Here is a 24092-nt window from a genome sequence, read left to right on the forward strand (position 1 = left end):
GGTGCCCGGCATGTTTTTCAAGCCACCTAGTCTGGGACTTGAGTCTTAAGCACCAGGCCACTGGCTGGCCCTGTATGGTTAACATTTATTTTATTATTTTGTTAAATAATTATGTATTGAATTTTATTGTTTATTGTTTAATTTGTTTATTTTTAAATTTGACCAGAGAGAGACAGAAAGGGAAAGTGAGAAAGAAAGCTGGCAGCCTGGGACTTTAACCACAGTCAGTCAGCCATGTGGGAGTCCAGCACCTTAGCCACCACGCCACCTGCTGGCCCCTATATTTAACATTTAAAGAGCTCAATTACCGTTTTAAATGGTTTAAAATTAAAAATAGCCTTTTATATTTATCAACATGTTTACCCATTTCCATAATTATTTTTGAGTAGATGAACCCAAATTTCCTTGTGCTTGAAGAGCTTTTCCAAATATTTCCCATGAAGAAAGTTTGCTCTTGGGACCAGCAGTTAGCGTAATGGCTATGTCGCTGGACTCCCACGTAGTCGACTGCGGTTCGAGTCCCGGACCTGGTGGCTTAAACTCACACCGGGTGCGTGTGCGTGCGTGCCCAAGATCCCGAGAGGAGAATGGAGGAGAAGGGATTGCAGCGTGGCCATCCCCCCTGGGGGGTGATTTCTCGCTTTCTGTCTCTCTCTCTGTCTGGAGAGCGCATGCACCCTATAGGAAAAAAAAAAAAGTTTGCTCTCTAAGAATCCTGCTTTTGCCGGAATAAAGCCTTTATTTAAGTCTTCTGTTTGAAAGGTGTTCGCACTTAGGTGTAGAATTCAAGGCTGACAGTTTTCCTTCTACACTGTGGGCATGTCGCTCCACCAGGACATCTTTGGCAAGCCTCAACCTCTGGGACATCAGGGTGGACGGGAGAACCCCTAGGGCTACCTACCTAAGAGCCCTCCAAAAAGGGATGGAGACTCTGGGACAGCTCAGGCGTCTTGCGCGGTTTCAGTGCAGACTGTCCTCAAGGCCAGCTGGAGTCCTGAGCTTGCGGTTGGATGGGGCGGTCGCCTGGCCCCATCGCGCCCTCCCTTCGCTCGCCCCGCCCCCGGGGGCGGTCCCGACCTCCCTTCTTAAAGGGAGGCCACAGGCCGGGTGTAGGTTCCTGCCTTTTGCGGTGTTAGACGTGGAGCCAACAGGTGGGGCCGACGCCGCCGCAATGTCCCGCCACCTGTCGCCGACCAGGCCCGCCACGGTGCTGGGAGCCATGGAGATGGGGCGCCGCATGTCCCCGTCTGCCAGCGCCGCAGCGGTGCGCGCCTTTCTCGAGCGCGGCCACACGGAGATAGACACGGCGGTAATATACAGCGACGGCCAGTCCGAGAGCATCCTGGGCGGCCTGGGGCTCGGGCTGGGCGCCGCCGGCTGCAAAGGTAACAGTCGCCCGACCTCCCCCTACGGCGTCGGGCTCAGGACCTCAGCCGCGTCCCGGCCTCGCCACACCAGGCGGAAGTCAGTTCCTTCTCTGGGCTCTGACATCCCCTGCCCGCACCACAGTTCTGTGTACCCCAAGTTTCAGAGGCACCTCTAGCCCCAGACAACTGGACAGTGCTTCTTCCCGATTCATTTCCTCTCCTTTTACCTTCTGGGATGCAGGTAGCCCAGGATCCCTCCTCCGCCACCCAGCCTTTCCCTCTGCAACCTGGTCTAGGCTAGGACTTGGCTAGCTCCTTTGGGGAGAAGGGGGCGCGGAAAACACTGAAATCTGGCAGGGCCCGCTCTCCCTCTCCCTCCCAGCAGGTGCCCTTGAGCTGCAGGACTCCTGCCCTTACCGCCCTGGCGGCTTCTGGCACAGCTCCTGCTCAGACTTTGGAGAGTTGTGTTGTCTGCCTCCTTCGCTCCAGCCTTGCTCTGGGCCCTAGACTTTGCTCCGCTCTGTGTGGTTGGCAGGGCTTGGCTTTCACAGCTGCAATAGCTGCCTATGTGGGCCAGGGGAGTAGGCGGAGGGCAGTGTCTGACTGCCGGTCTGTGCCAGGCTCCTAGGCTGTGGGAAAGAAACGGACACTACCCCTCCAGGAAGCTCAGATCATATTTAGAGATGGCTGGACTCAAAGGAGCAGTTCCTAGGAGAGAGCCTTGAAAAAGCATCTGGGGGCCAGCAGGCAGTATGGTGATTGAGGCGGCTCCATCGCATGCGGCTGACGCCATGGTTCAAGTCCCCGGATCTGGCCGCTTGAGAAACATGCCAGTTGCATGTGCGTGTGTGCCCAAAATCCCGAGAGGACAAAGAAGAGATTGCGTTTTGGCCACATGCCCAGGCAGGGTGCGTGTGTGCCCAAAATCCCAAGAGGACAAAGGAGAAGAGAGTGTGTTTTGGCCACATGCCCAGGCAGGGCTTTCTCACTTTCCCTCTGTCTCTCTCTCTCTGACCGAAAAGTGCACATGTACCATAGCAAAACTAAAACGATACTAATAATAAAGCTTCTAGGAAAAGGGACTATTAGGCCTTAAAGAAGGGATAGAGGTTTGCCAGGAGTAAGAGGGGAAGAGGCATCCTGGGCGGGGCGCGGGTGTGCAAAGGCAACGAGATTTTTTTTTTTTTCTTTTTTTTTGGAGAGGTTTTTGCTATAGGGCGCTTGTGCTTGCCAGACAGACAGAGAGAGACAGAGAGACAGAAAGTGAGAACTCACCCCCCAGGGGGGATGGCCACACCGCCGCAATCCCTCCTCCTCCGTTCTCCTCTCAGGATCGTGGGCACGCATGCACATGTGCCTGGCGTGAGGTTTAAGCCACCGGGTCCGGGACGCGAACTGCAGTCGACTACGTGGGAGTCCAGCGACATAGCTATTACGCTAACTGCTGGTCCCAAGGCAACAAGATTTGGCCATGCTGAGGGTGTCAGAGGAGGCAGATGTGGCTTAAGGGGAGGAGGTGTCGGGGGCAGGGAGGTCCCTCATTAGCCTGGTGCCGTGTGATGCCCCTTGGACAGAGCCTGATGACACAGTGCGGGCTCAGAAATGTTCGCTGTTATTGGGCCAGCAGGTGGTGTGGAGGTTAAGGAGGCTGGATCCCACACGGCTGACTGTGCGGCTGGAGTCCCAGACCTGCAGCTTGAAAAACATGCCGGGCACATGCGCATATGTGCCCAGAGGAGAATGGAGGAGAAGGGACTGTGGCGTGGCTATCCTCCCTGGGGCGTGCTTTCTCACTTTCCTTTTCTCTCTGTCTCTGTCTCTGGTGAGCATACGTGCCCTATGGCAAAAACTAAAAAACAAAAAATGTTGGCTGTTTCTTTTTTTTAGTATTTTTAACTTATTTATATATTTTAATTTTTATATATTTTTTTATTTTTTGAAATTTGCTATAGGGCACAAGTACTCACCAGAGAGAGAGAGAGAAAGTGAGAAAGCAAGCTGCCAGGTCTGGGAAATGAACCACTGTAGGTCATGTGGGAGTCCAGTGCCCTAACCATCATGCCACCTGGTGCCCCCCACCCCTCTTGGCCTTCTTTCACTTGCCGGCTTTCTTCTTCCCCCTCTGGTAGAGTCTTTCTTGGCTTCATCTCATTTTCACAGCACTGGAGACGAAACAGTGAGAATACGGTAGGTCTCAGAGCAGCCTTTCGTCGGTCACCCGGGGAGGACTCTGACCTGATTTCTTTCTCTTCTCCAACCACCTTCCTTCTCTTCCGTCCTTGAGGCCAAAGTCCTTAGCTCTTGTACCTGAGATAAAGTTAATCTCCATGAAGGAGTGGGAGATAAAAGGGAGGGTAGATGGTGGAATGGAAAAATTCCGAAGGAGTCCCTCACACCTGGTCTCCCCGGGCCTCAAGAGCCCTGACGACTGGCCTCTGGCCTGCCCAGGGACTTTGCAGGCATGAACACTGGGAAGAGGACTCCTCACTCAGACGTCTGGTCTACCAGGATTCTTGATAGCGCACAGGGAGAAAAATGTTGAGGTCACTTTCTGGTTCTCGTGGGAGTGAGTCAGATTGATCTCTGCCATTCCTCCCTGGGGACCAGGATGAGGCCCCTAACGTCTTTTTCTTGGGGTCTCACAAGTCTCACCGAGCTCTCTTACAGAGATCTTACAGACCAGCCCTTCATTGCTGCTGCGCTCGGTTACTGGAAAGCCACAGGCTGCCCCGTAGCTCCCGTTCTTATACTTGGAAGAGGATCTCCGCAGCCCCCACAGTCCAGACTCCACGGTGCACTCGGGGCCCTGCAGCATCTGATCTGTGGCCTCTTCTCTTGCCTCATGTCCCCCTGGACTTGGTACATGGACTCGCAGTCATGGCTCTCCACACAGGAGTCCTGGCCTCTGGGCTTTCCCCCATGTCTCACGCTCTGGAAAGGGTTTCCCACACTTCCCCCGCTGGTGGGCTCTCACTTCCCCTTGCAGATTTGGACTCAGATTCCAAGCAGAGCCTTCCTGACTCCAGAGCAGGCTCCAGGCCTCTATGCTCTGGGCTCCTCCTGCACCTCGTGCATGTCCCCGCTTCGCTGTTCTAGAGTGGCCCTTCCATTGTGAGTCTTCAAGGGCAGAGGCCATGTCCCTCCACCAGCTCCTAGTGCCAGGCCCGGCATATCCAGCTGCCCATCGGCGGTCACAATGAACACGTCTATCCACGTTTGCTCACTCCTCAGCACCGCCTTACAAGATACTACCATTTGCCTCTTTCACGGCTGAGTCAATTGAGACTCGGAGATGTTAAGTAGCTTACTGGAGGCCCCTGAGCTAGTGCTGGCAGGGCTGGTCTGTCTCTTAACCACCGTATGTCGAGCTCACCCCACAGAGACACACCCTCTCCAGTGTTTGGTATACTGGCCTGAACTTCCATTTCTTTCCTCGTAAAGTGAAAATTGCTACCAAGGCCAACCCTTGGTATGGAAACTCACTGAAGCCAGACAGTCTGCGGTCCCAGCTGGAGACGTCACTGAAGAGGCTGCAGTGCCCCCGGGTGGACCTCTTCTACCTACATGCACCAGACCACGGCACCCCCGTGGAAGAGACGCTGCGAGCCTGCCACCAGCTGCACCAGGAGGTGAGGGCGGCCCCTGAGTGGCAAGAACTGGCCAGCCGCTCCCTCCTTTCCTGATGCTGCCCAAGAATGGAGGCACCAGGCCAGCCCCAGAGTGAAGCTGGGAATGGACCCGACTCCCTGGGTCCCCACCCAGCTCTCCCCTTCCTGGTGTCTGGCCATGCTGGGTTCTGACCTTGCCTCCCCACTGCAGGGCAAGTTTGTGGAGCTTGGCCTCTCTAACTACGCCGCCTGGGAGGTGGCCGAGATCTGCACCCTCTGCAGGAGCAACGGCTGGGTCCTGCCCACGGTGTACCAGGTGAGGGCCAGGCTGCAGGGCCTTGGCCTCTGGGCTCTTGGGGATCCTGGGTTCTCTTTCCCCTCTGCCTGTCCCCTGGCCCTGTACACAGCAGCTGCTTCCCTGTTGTACACCTGTGGGTGGCTCCCAGGTGTCCTCAGGCTGATGTTCAAGTTCCTTGGCCTGGCCACGAGGCACTTGCTCCCTTCTGTCCCCTCCTTGCTCTACACTTCAGCTGGAACACTCGTTGCTTCTCCCTGGTGGAAGTGCTCCGGTCTCAGATGGCTCTTCCTCTGGAAGCTTTCTGACACCCCAGAGGAGCCTGAGATCTCAGGCCCTCCTCCATCTCCTCATTGTCCAATCACATTGTACACCTACTTGGTGCCAGACACTGGTCATGGAAGTTAGTAGCATATGTGACCGCCCCTGTCTCTACTCTCCCTTGCTATACATCCCTGAGAGCAAGGCCCTTGTCCTTTTGGCTTATAGATCTAAATCCAACTTCAGCCTGCAGTTGGAGCTCATACATGTTGATCGAATGAATGAGTTTTCCGGGACCAGCCAGTAGCTTGGTGGTTGAGGCAGCTGGATCCCACATGGCCAACTGAGTAGTTCAAGCACCAGACCTGACGGCTTGAAGAACTTGCCAGGCACATGTGCGTGCATACCCAAGATCCTGAAAGGAGAGGTGAAGGGATTTCTGTGTGACCGCTTCCCATGGCGGTGCTTTCCTACTTTCCTTCTTTCTTTCTCTCCTGTGAGTGCATGCATCCTCAATAACAATAGTAATAATAATAATTAAATGAATTTTCCTTGGGCATAAGTCCACTCCACCATCACCACTGCTAAGTATATGCCCTGATTATTAAGGCCTTAGGATTGTTAAAGTCTGAATTGAGGGTAAATTTGGGACCCTCTCTCCCTGCAGGGCATGTACAACGCCACCACCCGGCAGGTGGAGACCGAGCCCGTTCCCTGACTCCGGGACTTTAGGCACTTTGGATTGAGGTTCTACGCCTACAACCCTCTGGCTGGTAAGGGCTGTGTGGGGAAAGGCTTCTCTGTGGTGGGTGGTGGCTGCCCCAGCCTCGCCTCTGCCTCTGCCTCTTCCTGACCCAGCGGATGCCCAGCCCAGGACTGGAGAGGGGGTTGACAGGAGGAGGCGGGGCTGTGTCCTCCATGCCTTCTTGGTCCCCCTGTCCTGCAGTCTGGAGCCATGAGGGATAAGGCAGCCTCTGGGAGCTTCTGGGTTAGGGGGTCTCACTGCAGCCTTTCACAGGGGGCCTGCTGACCGGCAAGTACAAGTTTGAGGACAAGGAGGAGAATAAGTCCGGGAGCCGCTTTTTTGGGACTGAACTGTCAGAGATATACAGGAATCGGTGAGCTGGGGTGGGCTGTATCAGGATGGGAAGTGGGGGACCTGGGATTGGTGCTGCCCCACTACTAGCTGGTGCTGTCTCCTTGAGGAAAATGTGTAAGTTCTGTAACCATCTGGCAGTAACATTGTCTTCAAAGGTGCAAATCGTGGTTGAACATCTGTTGATCTGTTGAGACTGGGCTTGTTGGGACTTGGCTTCTTTCCTTTTTTCTGACTGCTTAAATTTTGAACAATGTATCAAACTAATACATGATCATGGTTAAAACAAGCCTTTTACAAATTCCATCTCTCAGAGGCAACCTCTTAGAACTCCTGCAGCTTTTTTTTGGCTTCTAGTGTTTTCTGTGTTCTAAATATATGCTTTATTGCTGTTGCTTCACTTATCAAAGTTCTTCTGTGGACTGTTGGCACGCTTCCAATCTTGCCAGGCTTCCAGAAGCCAGGCTGCCAAGGCTGACCTCCATGCGCCGTGTAATAGGCATGCCTGCGTTTTGTTTTCTCCCCTGGGCAGAGGGCAGAAGCCAGCTAAGCTGTGCAGACTCCAACACTAGTTTTGTTGGAGTGGCCGAGGACCTAAGAAGCAGTGTTTAGTATTTGGAGTCACTTTGTGTTCCAGCTGTGACTAATCCTTACCTGGCAATCCCCTCTCCTCACCTGCTAGGGGTTTCTCTTTTTTGTTTTTTAAATAATTATTTATTTAATTTTATTTATTCATTCATTTATTTTAATTTAACCAGAGAGAGAGAGAGGGAAAGTGGGAAAAGCAAGCTACCAGACCTAGAACTCAAACCATGGTGGGCCATGTGGGAGTCCAGCACCTTAACCACCATGCCACCTGCTGGTCCCCCTGCTAGGGATTTCTGATGATCATCGCCAGTGTCCTGAAACAGTGGGGGTGCGAGTTATCTTTCACACCGCCTAGCCCTGACCCAGAGAATCAAGGCCTGATGCTTTCTCCCCCGTCTATCCTTTACCCCGGATCCAAAGCATAGTCAGGTCCCTCCCCTCCTTTTCACCTGCAATCGCTGTGTGGGGCTGGCAGGGGGTGTCCCCGTCCCTCCCTGAGCAGATGAGGGCAGGGGGCAGAGGTGGATCAGTCCAGCCCACAGAGCCAGGAGTAGAGCCGGGGCTTGTAATAGCCCTCGCAGTGCCTCAGGCACAGGTGGGGTGCGGTAGGTGCTCCAGGGTCCTGACTGGGGTGGGTGTTAACACCTGGTGAGCAAGTTAAATCAAGGCTTCTTACCCACTTGACTGAAAACGATGCCTCAGTTAGGGGCCCCGGAATCTGCATGAATTTTTGGTATCCCCAAAATGTAAAACCTCTATGTGAGCAAACATGGCCTCTTAGTGCGGCAGGGACTAGGGTGTGGTGGGATGCGCTGGTACTGACCCGTGTCACCTCCCCCCTGCACAGCTACTGGAAGGAGCACCACTTCAAGGCCATCGCCCTGGTGGAGAAGGCCCTGCAGGCCACGTACGGCGCCAGCACCCCCAGCATGACCTCGGCCACCCTCCGGTGGATGTACCACCACTCACAGCTGCAGGTGACCAGTGGCTCAGTGCTTGGCCTCTGCTTTCACATTTTTGGGGTTTGGGGAAGTTAGGGGAGGAGAGGGGAGCGGAGAGGGCCACACAGTTACTTGGTTATTTTTGAGATTATTCCTTTCTTTTGTGCCACAGGGCGCATGTGCTTGCTGGAGAGAGACAGAGAAAGAGAGACAGTGAGAGAGAAAGAGAAACCACCACCTGGGGGATGGCCCTAGAAAGGATGCTGCAATCCTTTCTCCTGGGATTTTAGGCACAGGTGCCCACACACGCCCAGTGTGATTTTCAAGCCACCAGGTCTGGGAATCGAAGCACCGTCGACCATGTAGGAATCCAGTGCCTTAACCACCACGCCACCTGCTAGCCCTGAGAGTATTCCTTTTCTACCTCTGAAATTTCTCCAAGGCCAAGTTCTTCTTCTTTTAATTGCTAGAGGGCATGTGTACTTCCAAGAGTCAGAGACAGAAACAGAGAAAGGGAAAAAGCATCTACTTCCACCCTCCACGTGGGTTATGGTCATGCTGAAATCCCTTCTCCATTTCTCTGTCCTGTCAGAATTTTAGGCATGTGTGCACATGTGCCCGGTGTGTTCTCCGAGCCACTGGGAACAGGATTTGAATCTCAGTCAGTCACGTGGGACCTGGCTCCCTTAATCATTAAGCTATGGAGCCAGCCACTGTTAAAAAATTGCCAGTGGACACGTGCACTCACCAGAGACAGAGAAAGCACTGTCCAGTGGGGCATGGTCATGCCTCAGTTCCTTCATTTCTCTGCACTGTCAGGACTCTGTGCATGGTGTTTTTCTAGCCACCAGGGCTGGGAACCAACCATCATTCAGCCATGAGATTCAGTTTTCTATGCATAGCACTTAACTGCTGTACTACCACTAGGTTGACCCCCATTTTTACAGAAGTTTATCTCTCCCATGAACAAGACAGAGACAGAGGGAGACATAGTATCCCCCACAGGATTCAGACACTGAGGTACCCTCTAGGTTCCAACAGTCCTGGATCATGGGTACATGTGCCTGGATCTTGATAGCATCTCCAGAACCTTCCAGGTCCTGGACTCAAACTGCAGTTGGTCATGTAGAAATTCAGTGCCTTTAACCACCACGCCACCTGCCGGCCCCCTACAAACACCATTTTTTCAATGGTCTTATTAAATATGATACCAGCTTCATGAGGAAGCTGGCTCAGAGAGGCCGTCTCACTTGTTGAAGGTTCATAGCTACATGTGGTAGGGAATGAGCATGGATTTGACTCAAACTTAAATTTTTTTAAGAATGATTTTATTGGGGGACCAGAAGTTGATGTAAGGGCTATGTTGCTGGACTTCCATGTAGTCTACTGCAGTTGTTCAAGTCCCAGACCCGGTGGCTTAAACTCCTGCTGGGCATGTGTGCGTGCTGCCCAAGGTCCCAAGAGAAGAAGGGATTGCGGTGTGGCCATCCGCCCTGGGGGGTGATTTCTTGCTGTCTCTGTCTTTCTGGTGAGCACATGTGCCCTATAGCAAAAAACCTCTCCAAAAAGAATTTTTGTCAGGGCAAGCAGGTGGCACAGTGATTAAGGGCGCTGGACTCCCACGTGGCCGACCGTGATTTGAGTCCTGGACCTGGTGGCTTACTTTCTCACTTTCCTTCTCTCTCCTGCTCTGTCCCTCTCTGGTCAAATTTAAATAAATAAATAAAGTTATATTTATTATTTGACCAGAGAGAGACAGAGACAGGGCAAGTGAGAAAGCAAGCCTCCAGGTCCAGGGCTCGAACTGCAGTCAGCCATATGGGAGTCCAGTGCCTTAGCCACCATGCTACCTGCCATTCCCCAAACCTAAATATTTAATATGAAAGGGGAGAGTGGGTATGCATGTGCATGCACACACCCACAATGCGCTCACCTCTCCTCCTAATGCGGTGTGATCACAAGGGTATGCACACACATGTACCTGGTGAGTTTCTCAAGCTGTTGGGGTCGGGACTTGAACCATGGTATAGGCTGGCTTTATGCAAGGGTCTTAACCACTGCACTATGGGCTGATTCTGAAACATGTATTCCTTGTTGTTTTAGTTTTTAGCAATAGAGTACGTGTGTTTGCTGGAGAAACAGAAACCAAGAAATCACCTGCTTGGAGGGTGGGGTGATGGCCAAACTGCAATCCTTTCTCTTGGGATTTTGGGCACACATGCACATGCTCTGCTATTGCTCTTCAAGTCACTAGGTCCGGGACTTGAAGCACGTCAGGCATGTCAAATGCAGCACCTTCATCACTACACCTTCTGCTGCACCCTCAACAGGTTTACTTGTCATTTACCCTGCCCCTGGTCACCCACCTCTCCATGTGTAGCTGGGGCTTCACTTCTTCCTTGCTATGCCAGGTTTCCCTAGGTCCTTTCATCAGCTTTGACGTCAGACAGTTAACAGCTGCCTTTCAGTCAGCACATTAAGAGGTTTGTGGCTTAGGGTGCACGTGCTCACGGGAGAGATAGACAGAAAGGGAAAGTGAGAATCACCCCCCAAGGGGGGATGCCCACACCACAATTCCTTCTCTCTTCTCCACTTGGGGTTTTAGGCATGCAATACGCCCGCACTTGGTCTAAGTTTTAAGCCGCTGGCCTGGGACTTGAACTGTGGTTGACTACATGGGAGCCCAGTGACATAACATTACACCATCACTGGTCCCAAGTGAGCACTTTAAATGGCAGGCAGGGAGCAAAGTACTTCACGAAATTCCTAACTCCCATAACCGCCCATAACAGTAAAGGAGTTTGAACCTTAAAGGCCACACAACTAAGCCAGGTTTACCCAGCTGTGAGCAGAGTGGCCCTGAACTCAGGTCTGCCAGGCTGCTGTCCTTCCTGAGGTCAGAGCCCACGCCTCAGTGGTTTTCAGAATGCAAGCCTAAGGAACTGGCCCCAACCTTGGTCGGGGAAAGCCAGAAGGGGAGTGTTACTGAGGTCCCTAAAGAGAAGCATGTCTCCCCTTGCAGGGTGCCCGTGGGGACGCAGTCATCTTGGGCATGTCCAGCCTGGAGCAACTGGAGCAGAACCTGGCGGCAACTGAGGAAGGGCCTCTGGAGCCTGCTGTCGTGGAGGCCTTTAAGCAAGCCTGGCACCTGGTTGCCCACGAGTGTCCCAACTACTTCCGCTAGGCACAGACCAAACATGAGGTTTGCAGGGCATAGCCTGCCACCTCTTTCATCCTTTCCACTTTGGGTCTTCCCCACCCTCAGCCAGTCCTTCCCCCACCTCCTCTGTAACCCTGTGATACGCCCAGCTGTCTGTCTCATCGTGCCATGGGATCTTGCTGGAGCTCAACTCTGAACCTTATGAATCTGTCCCCTGTGGCCTGCTTCCTGAGGGCTTCGTAAGGGGGACACAGGAGCATGGACTAAGGTCTTTGGAATCTGAAAGTAAGGGGAGGGTCTCGCCTCCCGTTCTAGCCTGAACAGTGGGACTGGAGGTAGCCCTCACTCTCCTATGCAAGACAAAAAAGAGGGCCACACACTGAGATAAATCTTTTCTACTATTTTCACAAAATGCTTACAAATAAAGGAATATGGGCAAAACCTACCAATAATCAGGATGCTATGGAACACTTTGAATACTCGCTCTCAACTCCAGCAGCGGCTTCACCTGTCCTAGGGGGTGCCTTTTTTTTTTTAAATTATTTTGTTTAACTTTATTTTAATTTGACCAGAGGGACGAGAGAGAGACTGAGAAAGCAAGCCACCAGGTCTGAGACTGAAACCACAGTCGGCCATTTGGGAGTCCAGCACTCTTAACCACACCACCTGCCAGCCTCCCTCCTATTATCTTGGTACCCGTCAGACTCGCAGCCCTCATGTGGAAGGGTTGGGCGTGGAGAGAGAGACAGTGTGTGAGTGAGAGCGAGAGAGTGCATGAGAGAGTGAGTGAGTGAGTGTGGGGTTAGGAAAGGCAGACAGGGAAAACTAAAAAAATCCTCTTTCAAGCAAGGGGCACCAGGGCATGAGGATGAGCCCCAGCTCCGGGGTGCTCTCGGCGGTCTGCAGAGCTGCACAGCTCCACTGTCACAATGGTCCTGGGCCAGTGCGGGAGGCTGGCTCACAGGTGAGGAGAGAATGGGTTTTCCCAGAGGAGCACGACCCCCAAGGCCCTTTTTCCTAAGGGAAGTCCCGGCTGCCCACAGGCAGACCCTGCAGACAGTTTTATTCTCTACAGAATCAGTCAGTGCCCATCACACTCCCGTCTCATTGGCAGCGAAGTAAACAGCCGTCCCTCCAGAGGGTGGGGGCAGTGCTGGGTGGTCCACTCGGGACCCGGAACATGCCGAAGGCCTCCAGCCCTGAGTCCCCATCAGTCGTCGTCATCATCCTCTGATTCTTCTGACGACTCTGACGCACTCTCTGGCATGTCGTCTCCCACCTGCTGGAACCTTCCCGACTGTGCATCCCACACGTACTTCATGGTCACTTTGAATTCGGCCATCTCGTACCCAAAAAGCTTCTGTTCGGGACCAACACACACAGTCAGTTGAGTGTCATGGACGCGTGAGAGAATGTTTCCACAGAGCCCCGGGGGCCGGACTCACCAGGACCCGGGCCTGCTCCGGAGTCAGCACGTCACCCTCCTTGCACACCTCGTAGTCCGAGAGCAGAGTCACCACACCTGCAGAGGGAGGCCCGACTCATGCTGGCTGCCCATCCTTCCCAGGGCATGGGGCTACCCACTGTGGCCCTTCAGTGCTGTATCCTGGCTTGAAGTTACTGTCCACTTCCACCCCAACCACGAGGTGTTCCCTCTTACTATTTCCCCAAGAGAAAAGTGTAAAGTTTAGGAAAAGCTTGCTATCCAGGAGGGGAGGGCTGGAAGCCCTTGGGCTCTGAGCACGACCTCAAGCTCCGCGCACCACCCCTACCTCTCTTAAGGGCAGTGGGCAGGCCTAGCTGCCTCAGTTGTGGCTCCATGGAGTGGGGGAACTGCTCCAGGGGCCCTGGATCCAGGCTCACAGTGAAAGCTGCTTTGTTCCCAGCTCGGGCGTAGTCCATTTCTGCATATTTCGTGAACCACCTTTGGAAACAGAGATGGTAGCAGTGCAGGCTCCTGACCGCACAACCAGCACACCTGATGCTCAGCTCCCCCCAACAGGTACCCATGCATGGTCCTGGGCCTCCCCTCCCTGTCCACTTTGGCTGCTGGCTGCAGCCAGGATGCTGTGCTACAGGAAGACAGATGGCTCTGGTCACCTGCCACTGGTCTCAACGACAAGCTTCAGGATTCGGTTCCAACTGGATGCCTCCTCCCTGGAGTCCCTACATCATTCCTTCCCCAGGATTCTTCCGAACGTTCTCCCCCCCGCCCCCCGCGTTTCTCAGCAACACTTACTCATTCACCTCCTCCTTAGTGCGGTTGGTGAAAAGGAGACCGACTTCACCCCGTAACTTCTTGCTGACCTGCAATTCCAAAGCAAGGCCAGTTTGGTCACGAAAAAGCAGTGATTCTCTACTAGGGGCCATTCTGCAATGTCTATAGACATTTCTGGTTATCGTAGTTGTTGGGGAGGGTGCTACTCTCTGGGTCTGGAGGTGAAGGGAGAAGCCAGAACTCTAAACCAGGCCTTGTTGGCTCAAGTGGAGCCAGCGGCCAGCACTGGCTGGGGTGAGCAGCAGGAGAGAAGACAGCTTTGCCTCGGCCCCTCCCGTGAGGGCCTGTGACTGACCTGGTGCAGGTTGTCTCTGTATTCATCAGCTGGGCTTCGACCCAAGGCCACCATCATCACCTTGTTTTTCCCAAAGAACATCCTAGCAAGAAGAAGAGGGATCAGTGAAAGAAGAAGTGCCCTGGCCTGCCTTCCCCTCCTTAGATGAGAGCAACTCCCAGCCCCCCAGCCTGGGCTGTGTGGTAGGAGCTGTGGTCAGAGGCAGCCATTCCCCATGTGGCCCTCCCATGCTATCCCTAGCCCAGGGATCCCTTTCATTACTCTCCTACTTATAAGACCTTGGCGTTGGCCAATGTTTGGTCTACCAGCCTACTGAGAACACTGTGTGACAATCTCCCCCATCCAGATGAATGCAAAAGGCAATTCCAACAGTGTGAGCCAGAGCTGGGGTAGCCGCATGCCGACCACCAGAGCTACCCGCACAGCCAGCATTCCAGCCCAGGGCTAGTAACATGCCCTGTGCCTCCTGCAGCCGCTTTGCAAGTCACACCTCTGCTCTGGTGCACAAACTGACATGATGAAACTCCTGAAAGGCCCAGACTCCATCCCGGGTGAAGGACCCCTTCTCTTCAGGAACCATATCACTAATACCCCGAGCAACTACCAAGTCCTGCTCCCCAGGAACTCAGTGACACCAACAGCAGTTTTTTTTTTTTTTTTTTTGGTTTGATTTTTTGCCATTTTTTTTTGGTATGATTTTTTGCCATAGGATGTGTGCACTGGCTGGAAAGAGACAGGGAGAGAGAGAGAGAGAGAAAGTGAGAAATCACCCCCAGAGGAAATGGCCAAGTTGTAATTCCTTCTCCTCTCAGGATTTTGGGCACAAACAAACAAGCACCTGGCATGGTTTTCAGGCCACTGAGTCCAGGACTCAAACTGTGGAGTTGGCAATGTGGGATCCAGTACCCTAACCACCACATCACATGTTGGCCCAAAAGACTAGTTAAAAAGAGGGGGCCAGCAGACAGTGTAATGGCTATGTCACTGAACTCCCACGGTTCAAGTCCCGGACCCAGTGGCTTAAACTCATGCCAGGCATATGTACATGCATGCCCAAGATCTCCAGAAGAGAATGGAGGAGAAGGGATTGTGGCATGACCATCCCCCCTGGGGGGGGATTTCTCACTTTCTGTCTCTCTGTCTTTCTGGTGAGCATATATGCCCTATAGCAAAAATCTCTAAAAAAAAGAAAAACCAAAAAAAAAACCAGTTAAACTGCCCACTTACCGACTGTGCTTCCAGGCATTCCGGATGTCCTTCAGCTTGCTGTTCCTCATGTTGGCCACGGAGAAGATGAAGAGGTACTTGTATGTGTCCACACATTTCCGAAGCTGTGGGACAATTCATGAGGCTCTGAAGTTCAAGGACAGCCTGGCTAGGGCAGTACTCTGTCCCCAGATAGGAAAGAATTCGCCCCAAGCCCCTCACAGCTCTGGAAGTTGTAAGAGCGGGAGAATCTACTCTGCTGCCTCCTCATCTCCATCGCTGAAATCAGGGTCACAACTGCAGAGGAAACTGAGCCATGGATCTAGCCCTTCCCAAGTTTCTGTGGTCAAGAGTGGGGCTGGTCACTTTTCTTTGTCTGTTAAGCTAGGAACGTTGACGCACACGAGGAGGGTTCTTGTGATGCGGAACCACATGGCCCCTCAAATTTACTTGCAGGCACTACTCTGCCCATGTTGCTGGCCAAAGCCATCACGAGTAGGTCTCGAGGGACAGGACCTCTGTGTAAGAGCTTCTCATCCAGTCCAAGGCTGGAGGTCAGAGGCACTGCAGACAGTGGTCAGTGCAGCCACCCATTCCTGGTCACTACTGGGCTTTGACACTGGGCAGGCCCAGACCTCTGTAACCTCTAGTTACATACACTACCTAGAAAATACTGGTCCCACCACCTAAGATCTACCCTACAGGCAAGTGATGAGGATGGAGTGCAGCGAACAGAAAGAGTGCGATCAGAGCTGGAAGTCACTGCTACAGGAGTTTGTATCGTGCTGCTGGAAGGGTGAGGGTGGCATGGGCAGTTTAATTTTTCTGTTTTTTTTTTTTTTTAAACACAGTTTGTTCTCCTGGTAAAGTCCCACAATCTCTTTACAAACATGAGTGCTGGAAAAACAAATGGAACAAGCTCTTACCTCTTCTATAAGGTTCTGTTTTAGTTCCAAGCCTTTCTTGGCAGTTTTGGTTAAGGAAACTAAAACAAAGACAAAAAAGAAGGGAGATGATGAGAGGTAAATCTGAAAGAACCAGACACTTCTCTGTTATGTAGACAAACAAGCTGCTCTCTAGCTCCTTGGACTAACCCCAAAATCTCTACTGCAGCACGGGAGTGAGGCTTGTTCCTGCTATTGGGGAGCTCTCGGGGGGCAGACCCACCCCCGTCTGAGGTCAATACCTTAGATGGTACATAGAGACCAGCTACGGCTGCCTGTGCTGTGCCATGATTCTGGGGACTGTGTTTAGTTTGTTACATTTCTGTACGCTGGTTTTGCACCGTGGACCCATAGATGCAGTAATTCCTCTTTGGAGAGAGACAAGCACCTCTATTGTAAAAATAGCTGGGACTCAATTTGGCCCCTACCTAGAAGTATGGCATTTGACAGATCTGACCAAGGGTCCCTCCATAAAATCAAGCTATTCCACAATACTTGGAGCACCAACTGCGAAGTCCTCCCTGTTGTCTGTAGGAAGAGGCCGGGCACTCACAGCCCTTCTTCACAAGACAAACATAGACAAAGACCATCAAGCCATTTCCGTTAGTACAGCAAAGGAGAGCAAACCAAATACAGCTGGCTGCTTCCCATCATCCCCACCTCTACAACTATGGTCCTAGCCAGCATCACCTTCTCTTGAATTACTGCTGGGCTTGCAGGTTCTATCCTCACCCTCTACCTCCATCCTCCCTACGGTATTCTCAACAAAGCAGTTACAGTGACCCTCACTTAAGAGTCCTCCTCTGTTCCAGGTCTAGGATGGCTACCGCTTTCACCTGAATGAAAGCTTATTCCATACAGAGGCTTATGAAGCCCTGTCTGCTCACCCTCCCCTACCCCTACTTTGCCCACTCTGCTCCAGCCACTCGGGCCTCTTGTCCCTGAACACGTGAAACAGGCTCTCGCTTCATTCTCTTTACTAGGAACACCGTTTTCCCAGAAAACTCCACCCGGTGCTCACTTCCTTTCTTCTGGTTTCTCATCTGTCACCTAGTCAGTGAGACCTTCCTTGGTCACATTACTCAAAACATCACCTTCATCTCTTTATCCCATTTTTACTTGATGAGACTCGCTATGCATTTTTCCATTTTTGGTATCGGAGGCCATATTTCCGCTGACTAAATGTTACTCTGGATGAGGACTCGCTCTTTCTGTAACCGCTCTATCCTTCACGCCTACAAGGTATCAGGTCCCTAAATATTTGGTGAGTATGTTAGAGACCTGTATTTTTCAAAGAGGTGTCTAGTGAACTGGCCATTAAGAAAAGGCCAGCCGCATGAAGATGAGCGCGTTAGCATGCCAGGCAGAAGAAACCGGGATACAAAGCGGCAGACTCAGCACGATCCTGTGCTGGAGGAAGGAAAGGAGGCCAGGGGTGGCGGAGCACAGGAGGGAGGCTGGGCAGAACTGAGTTTGGAGGTAGAAGGGAGCCGAAACACATGGGCACAGCCTGGGTGGGTGCCTAAGAGCTGTCTCCCGGCGCAGGCGGTCCTGCAAGAGCATTCGAGGCTGGGGAAGAGCCTCCGCTCCCTTGGCGCGACCAGGATCCAGCCCCTCAGCGATCCCGCCACCCCGGAGCCTCCACTCCGCTCGCAGTGAGCCCGCGGAGGTCCTCAGGGAACTCCTGGCATCGCAGTCCGTGTCCCCCCGCCCCCGCAGGCTCCCGACACCCGCTGTGCCCACCTTTCTTATCGCGCTTGGATTTGGGCATCGCGCTGAAACCTCGTGCGGCAGAAGGCGGTGCTGCTCGTCAGGACCCCGGAGGCGCGGGGGCTTCTGGGACGGCCCTCGGGCTGCCCTCGCGTGTGCCTGATGCAACCCGCGTCGCTACCCGGCCCTCCCAGCCGTGCTCCCGCCTGCGCTTTCTCGTGCATGTGCACGTCGACTTCCTGCACTTTCGGGCGGCGTCCGAGTCTCCAGCGCTTCCCTGAGTACTTCACGCGTGGCCCCAACTCTATGGTTCCCCGGGGGCGGGGCCTGCGGCCCGGTGCATGCCGGGCCGGCGGCGGGCGGTGCCGGGCATGGCGGCGATGTTAACTCTCTGCTTCTGGCTGTGGGCTGTGCTGTTTATCCTTGCGGCCGCAGTCTATGAAGACCAAGTGGGCAAGTTTGATTGGTGCGTAGTCGGGGGGCCTATTGTTGGCTGTTTTTCCAGTACCTGTCTTGTACCTGCTAAAGGGCGTGCGCGGCGGGGCCACCATGCAGCAGGATTGGCTGCATAACTTGTAGGACCCCGTGCAGAATGAAAACGTGGGGACCCGTGTTCAGAATTAATTAGTTCAAGACGTCGTGAGAGGAGCATGCAGTCAAGTGTTGGGGACTCTTCTAAGCTGGTCCTTGTGTTACTGCACAGGTTGCGCTCCCGGCCTTTCACCCAGGCACACTTCGGGTTCTGATCAGAGGTCACTGATTCCTTCCTCCCCCATCAGGCCCTATTTTTGTGACTGTCACTTTTCTGGGGAGTGTTAGAGGTCGCCAGCCCTCAGTGAGCTTACGTTCTCCCTGGAACTGGCGTCTCATAGGCCTGTGAACAGGGGCTTGTGTCTTTTAAGTCCTACACTGAGTCTGCATTCCTCCATGCCTGCCTGGCCCTGGACTCAGAGCACCGCCCCACCCAGAACTCATCAGCGGGGGTGGGGTAGGGTGGGGGGTGCGGGGTGTGTGTGTGTGTGCCCCTCATTCATACATTTGCTCAGTGTGGTAAATGGGTCAGTATGGCAAATATAGCGTGTGTCACATTTTAATGTGTGCACATGCTCCCAATGTCATGTATGGATATTGTACGGTGAATAACAAGAGATTCTAATGTAGCAGAATACGAAGTATATCCAATTTTGAAATTGAAAAATAAACAGAGGGAAATACACCAGAACTTTAAAAGTATATCTATAGGACCAGCAAATGACGTAATGGTTACGACACTGGACTCCCACATGGCTGACCGCAGTTCAAGTCCTAGACTTGATGGCTTAATACTCGACCAGACCATGTAACTATTGCTGAGACAGAAGGAGGCTAAGTGTTGAGAGACGAGCCTAAGTATTCTACACTTCAGATTGTGAACATTCCTGCCCTCGTTTTAGTTACATTAAACCTGTGGCAGGAGATCTGATTTTAAAATGGCCCTTCACTTCGACTGGCTATTAGACTGACCAGCAAAGGAAAGAGAAAATAAATGATGTAGCAGAATGAAAAATCAAAGAAAACCTCTATGATGACTCCCGTTCATGATTTGACAAAAGGTTATATAAATGGGAAGATAATTTGTAACTTATATAGACTCAATGAACTGTTTTTCTAGATAAATGATACAGATAAAATTTATAAGAAAAATTGAAATTGTTCCTTGCTTTAAAATTCAGGGGATAAAAGCAGGTAAGCACCTCGATAAATGTATTTAAAATGACATCACTTAAATATTGATCTATTCTATCACATCTTCAGAGCAGACTTTCAGAGTGAAATCTTTCCAGAAAAGAGTGAAATCTATGTTGAAGATCCAATAAAATGAGGCATGATAAGAGCGTTTGTGGTTTTTGTGATCAATTTGGATAACAACTCCTGTAAACACTCTGTATTACAGGTAAGGATACCAATTTATTCCGCTGTCATTTAAAAAGTGATTAGTTATGTCTCTTTGCTGTTTATTCATTTTTTTTTTTAAGTTTTTGCAATAAGGTGCATGCACTGAGAGGAGAAAGAGAGAGGGAAAGTGAGAAATCACCTTCTGGGGGGATGACCACGCCAGTTTCTTCTCCATTCTCCTTTCAGGATTTTGGGTATGCACACACACGAACCTGGTGTAAGTTTCAAGTTCCTGGTCCGGGACTCCAACTGCAGTTGGTCATATGGGAATCCAGCTGTCTTAACCATTATGCTACCTAGTGGCCCATGCCAAAGTTTTTTTTACTTCATTAAACCTTAATTAACTTTTTAAAGGCTATATTTCCAAATGTAGTCACATTGGGGGCTTGAATTTCCACATACAGTTTTTTGGGGCACAATTCAATTCCTAACAGTATTTAGGTACTTTTTTTTTTTTTCTTGGAGAGATTTTTGCTATAGGGCACATGCGCACTCCAGAAAGACAGACAGAGACAGACAGAAAGTGAGAAATCACCCCCCAGGGGGGATGGCCATGCCAAAATCCCTTCTCCTCTCAGGATCTTGGGCATGCACGCACATGTGCCTGGCGTGAGTTTAAGCCACCTGGTCTGGGACTTGAACTGCGGTTCACTACATGGGAGTCCAGTGACATAGCCATTATGCCATCTGCTGGTCCCGTATTTAGGTACTTTTTGTATCTATTTTTTTTACATTTTCCAAAATGAACACATATTACTTTTATAGTACCAATAAAACATAATAGTATTTTAAAACGGTGTGGGATTTCAAGTCCCAGGGCTCTAGTTTTAGATCTATTTCTGACCATAATTAGCTGACTTCTCTGGTCTGTGTTTTTTTCATCTGTAAAAGGAGGGTAATATTTGTCCTGCACATTTGTGGGTTGTTCAGAGACTACAGTGAGAATAATGCATGTAAAAATACAGCTTTAAAAAAAAAATCTGACCAAATGGGAACCAGCAGATGGTGTAATGGTTACATCATTGTACTCCCATGTGGTCTTCTGTGATTTGAGTCCCGGACACGGAGACTTAAAACTCATGCTGGGCGTGTGTGCGTGCATGCATGCCCAAGATCCTGAGAGGAGAATGGAGGAGAAGGGATTGGGGCATGGCTATCCCTCCCAGAGACTGATTTCTTGTTTTCTGTCTCTCTGGCGAGTGCGCATGCCCAATAGCAAGAATCACTCTAAAACAAAACAAAACGAAACAAAACACTACCAGACAATGTCATGGGAAGAAATTCATTGTAAATGTCCTGTGTGTCCAGTGTACTAGTGATTGTAGGACTTGTGTGTTGACAGCAGGGGTAAGCACTTTCTTTGTACGCAGTGGTCCAGCATGTGAGGGTGATCATACTCCTCTTATGCTTAGGTAAAAGTGTGGAAAATGATGGTGATAGCCCAAGGAAAACATCAATGTTAATTCACATGGATCCCGAATATGTGTGGGCTTGAAAGGGCTGGAGAGAACAAAGGTCTGACTCAATCCATGGAGTTGTTTTTGTTTATTTGTTTGTTTGTTTAGAAGTTTTTGCCTTAGGATCAGTGCACTCTTGGAGGGTGAGAGAGACAGAGACAGTGAGAGGGAAAGTGAGAAGAGAAATCACCCCTTGGGAGAATGGCCACACTACAATCCCTTCTCTATTCTCTTCTTTGGATCTTGGGCACGTACACACATGCGCCTTGCATAAGTTTCAAGACACCGGGTCCAGGACTTGAACCAGTCAGCTATGTGGGAGTCTAGCAATGTAACTCCTGTGCCATCTGCCATCTGCTGGCCCTTTTTTTTTTTTTTTTGCCATAGGGTACATGTGTTCCCTAGAGAGAGAGATAAAGATAGAGAGAGAGAAGGTAAGAAATCATCTTCCCGGGACCAGCAGTTAGTGTAATGGCTATGTTGCTGGACTCCCAAGTAGTTGACTGCGGTTCGAGTCCCGGACCTGGTGGCTTTCACTCACGCTAGACGTGTGTGCGTGTGTGCCCCAAGATCCTGAGAGGAGAATGGAGGAAAAGGAATTGCGGTATGGGCATCCCCCGGGAGGTGATTTCTTGCTTTCTGTCTTTCTGTCTTTCTGGCAAGCGCACGCGCCCTATAGCAAAAACCTCTCCAAAAAAAAAAAAAAAAAAGAAAAAGAAATCACCTTCCCAGAGGCGATAGACACAAAAACCTCTCCAAAAAAAAGAAAAAGAAATCACCTTCCCAGGGGCGATGGACACCCCACAGTCCCTTGTCCTCCATTTTGCTCTTGGGATTTTGGACATGCATGCACATGTACCCAAGATGATTCTCAAGCCACCAAGTCTAGACTTAAACTGCAGTCATTTCTGTGGGAGTCCAGTGCCTTAACCACCACACCACATGCTGGCCCATCCATGGAGTTGTTTTATTTATTCATTTATTTATTAAATAATTATTTTATTTATGGGACCAGCAGGTGGCATGGTGGTTAAGGTGCTGGACACTCCCACATGGCCAACCACAGTTCAAGTCTCAGACTTGGTGGCTTGCTTTCTCACTTTCTCTCTCTCTCCCTCTGGTCAAATTAAAGTGAATGAATTCATGAATAAGTAAAATTAAATAATTGTTTAAAAAATAAACTTTAAAAAAGAATGATTTTATTTAACATTTTTATTTGACCAGAAAGCAACAGAGCAAGCGAGAGAGAGAGAGAAAGTGAGAAAGCAAGCCATTGGGTCCGGGATGTGAACTATATTTTTTCAAATGAGTTTTGCCAGAGAAGGAGGGAGAAAGCAAGCCGCCAGGTCCAGGATTTGAACCACAGTTGGCCATGTAGGAATTTCAGTACCTTAACCACCATGCCATCTCCTGACCCCCCCTTTTTAAAAAGAATTATTTATTTAATTTATTATTATTATTATTATTATTATTATTATTATTTTAATTTGCTATAGGGCATGTGTGCTCACCAGAGAGAGAGGAAAAAAAAAAGTGAATCTAGGTCTGGGACTCGAACCACTGTCAGCCATGTGGGAATCCAGTGCCTTAACCACTATGCCACCTGCTGGCCCCCATCTATGGAGTTTTTTGCGTCCTGTTTTTCTCCAGAGGCCAGTGAAAGTAGAAGGGAAGGTTGGGTTGTGTGCTCATCGAGGGCAGGGTTTACGTCTGCGCTTTCATTTCTAAGCAGAGCACTTAGTCCCACCATCCGTGAACACAGGGAGGACTGTCACGTTCTGATGGTATTTAGCTGGGTGCTCGTTTCGGTGTCACTTGGTTTGAGGTAAGTATATGCTCCCATTTAGAAGAAAGTCTTCGTGTTTTTCACCTCTCAGGAGGTGATTCTCTTATTGTACTTACTCTGACTACATGGCCTGGAAATCTTGCTGTTGGTCAGATTGCTTCATTAATATACGCGACTCTTTGTTCTAAGGTAGCCTGTGATGGTGTGATTTGTCTTTTTCCAAAGCATTTTGTGTAGTAACGACTTTGGCTCCTCACATTCCTCTGTACCCTTCCTCAGGAGACAGCAGTATGTTGGGAAGCTCAAGTTTGCCTCCTTGGAATTCTCTCCTGGATCCAAGAAGCTGGTTGTGGCGACAGAGAAGAATGTGATTGCAGCCTTAAACTCTCGCACTGGGGAGATCTGTGAGTGAGCTGCGGTCTGGTGGGCTTAGGGACAGAAAGGCTGGTGACAGCAGATCTGAGCGCTCTGCAGCTCGCCAAGTCTGCCTGAATGGTTGCACAGTTAGGGGCATGTTAGCCAAAAGACACTTCTCTTAGTGGACTCTGGTGCTTTTTTTCCCGTGTTAGTCTTGTCACGTTTGAATATTCAATTATTCCTATAAAGTGGTCTTTGCAGTTTATCCCCTCAGCCCTAGTCTTAAATAGCCCCAAGTGAGATATCGTTGCCCATAACACATTCTATTTGCAGTAAAGGCTCAGATGCCCCCCACCCCGTAGTTATCTATTCTGGCTAGGTGTTTTTAGGCACTGAAGCTGTGGAAGTCAGGTTTATAGTCACTGTTTTCTTTGTGCCTTGGGTGGACTTTTGTTGGTCTCGTTTTTGTTCATGTTTGATGGGGCGGCAGTGGGACCAGAAGTACAGAGACCTCAAGTGAATAACTGTGGCTCCCGTCAAGCCCTTTGCTCCCTAATGATTGGACAGCTGTAAAATTGAACCCCGCTGTGCAAAAGAAGACCGTTTCAGTTCTCTCTAGTCTTTGTGGATGCTTCTCTTCCGTGCGTGGTAACATCTGACTTTTCTGTCTCTCAGTGTGGCGGCATGTTGACAAGGGCACAGCAGAGGGGGCTGTGGACGCCATGCTCCTCCACGGACAGGGTAAGCTGTGCTGCAGGGTCCCCATCGTGGGGGTTTCCATCCCATACCTTGGTTCCTCGTTTTGCAC

At 51.0% G+C, this 24092-nt stretch overlaps 3 protein-coding genes across 3 annotated transcripts in view; 2 read left to right on the plus strand and 1 right to left on the minus strand.

Moving 5' to 3' along the window:
* Positions 1-1094: 1094 nt before the first annotated feature.
* On the plus strand, positions 1095-11761 carry LOC102472639 (aflatoxin B1 aldehyde reductase member 4). Its single transcript, XM_006145210.3, is given in 7 exon segments — positions 1095-1385; positions 4809-4996; positions 5187-5291; positions 6199-6304; positions 6550-6649; positions 8063-8192; positions 11179-11761. Coding segments are annotated over 7 exon segments (1005 nt in total). The 5' UTR covers positions 1095-1171; the 3' UTR covers positions 11341-11761.
* On the minus strand, positions 11702-18047 carry MRTO4 (MRT4 homolog, ribosome maturation factor). Its single transcript, XM_006145211.3, has 8 exons — positions 17783-18047; positions 16022-16080; positions 15117-15220; positions 13890-13971; positions 13556-13623; positions 13089-13240; positions 12762-12838; positions 11702-12676 (listed from the first exon to the last, which is right to left on the minus strand). The coding sequence occupies exons 1-8, from the start codon at positions 17808-17810 to the stop codon at positions 12527-12529; spliced, it is 720 nt and encodes a 239-aa protein (XP_006145273.1). The 5' UTR covers positions 17811-18047; the 3' UTR covers positions 11702-12526.
* Positions 18048-18115: 68 nt separating this feature from the next.
* Positions 18116-24092, plus strand: part of EMC1 (ER membrane protein complex subunit 1) — a gene marked incomplete in the record, with an annotated part of 35793 nt that continues 29816 nt past the window's right edge. Inside the window, 3 exon segments of the mRNA XM_027770606.1 lie at positions 18116-18215; positions 23207-23331; positions 23960-24025. Of these exon segments, the coding sequence (XP_027626407.1) occupies positions 18121-18215; positions 23207-23331; positions 23960-24025 (286 nt within the window).

The sequence above is a fragment of the Tupaia chinensis genome, unplaced genomic scaffold (genome assembly GCF_000334495.1).
Source record: "Tupaia chinensis unplaced genomic scaffold, TupChi_1.0 Scaffold000146_1, whole genome shotgun sequence".
Classification (NCBI taxonomy): Eukaryota; Metazoa; Chordata; class Mammalia; order Scandentia; family Tupaiidae; genus Tupaia; species Tupaia belangeri.

Excerpts from the sequence above, each read along its gene's own strand:
- MRTO4 (XM_006145211.3), bottom strand. The coding sequence starts at position 17,810 with ATGCCCAAATCCAAGCGCGATAAGAAAG. Across the intron at positions 13,972-15,116 it reads AATGCCTGGAAGCACAGTCG|GATGTTCTTTGGGAAAAACA; the intron begins GTAAGTGGGCAG and ends TCTTCTTGCTAG. Across the intron at positions 13,241-13,555 it reads ACTAAGGAGGAGGTGAATGA|GTGGTTCACGAAATATGCAG; the intron begins GTAAGTGTTGCT and ends CTGTTTCCAAAG.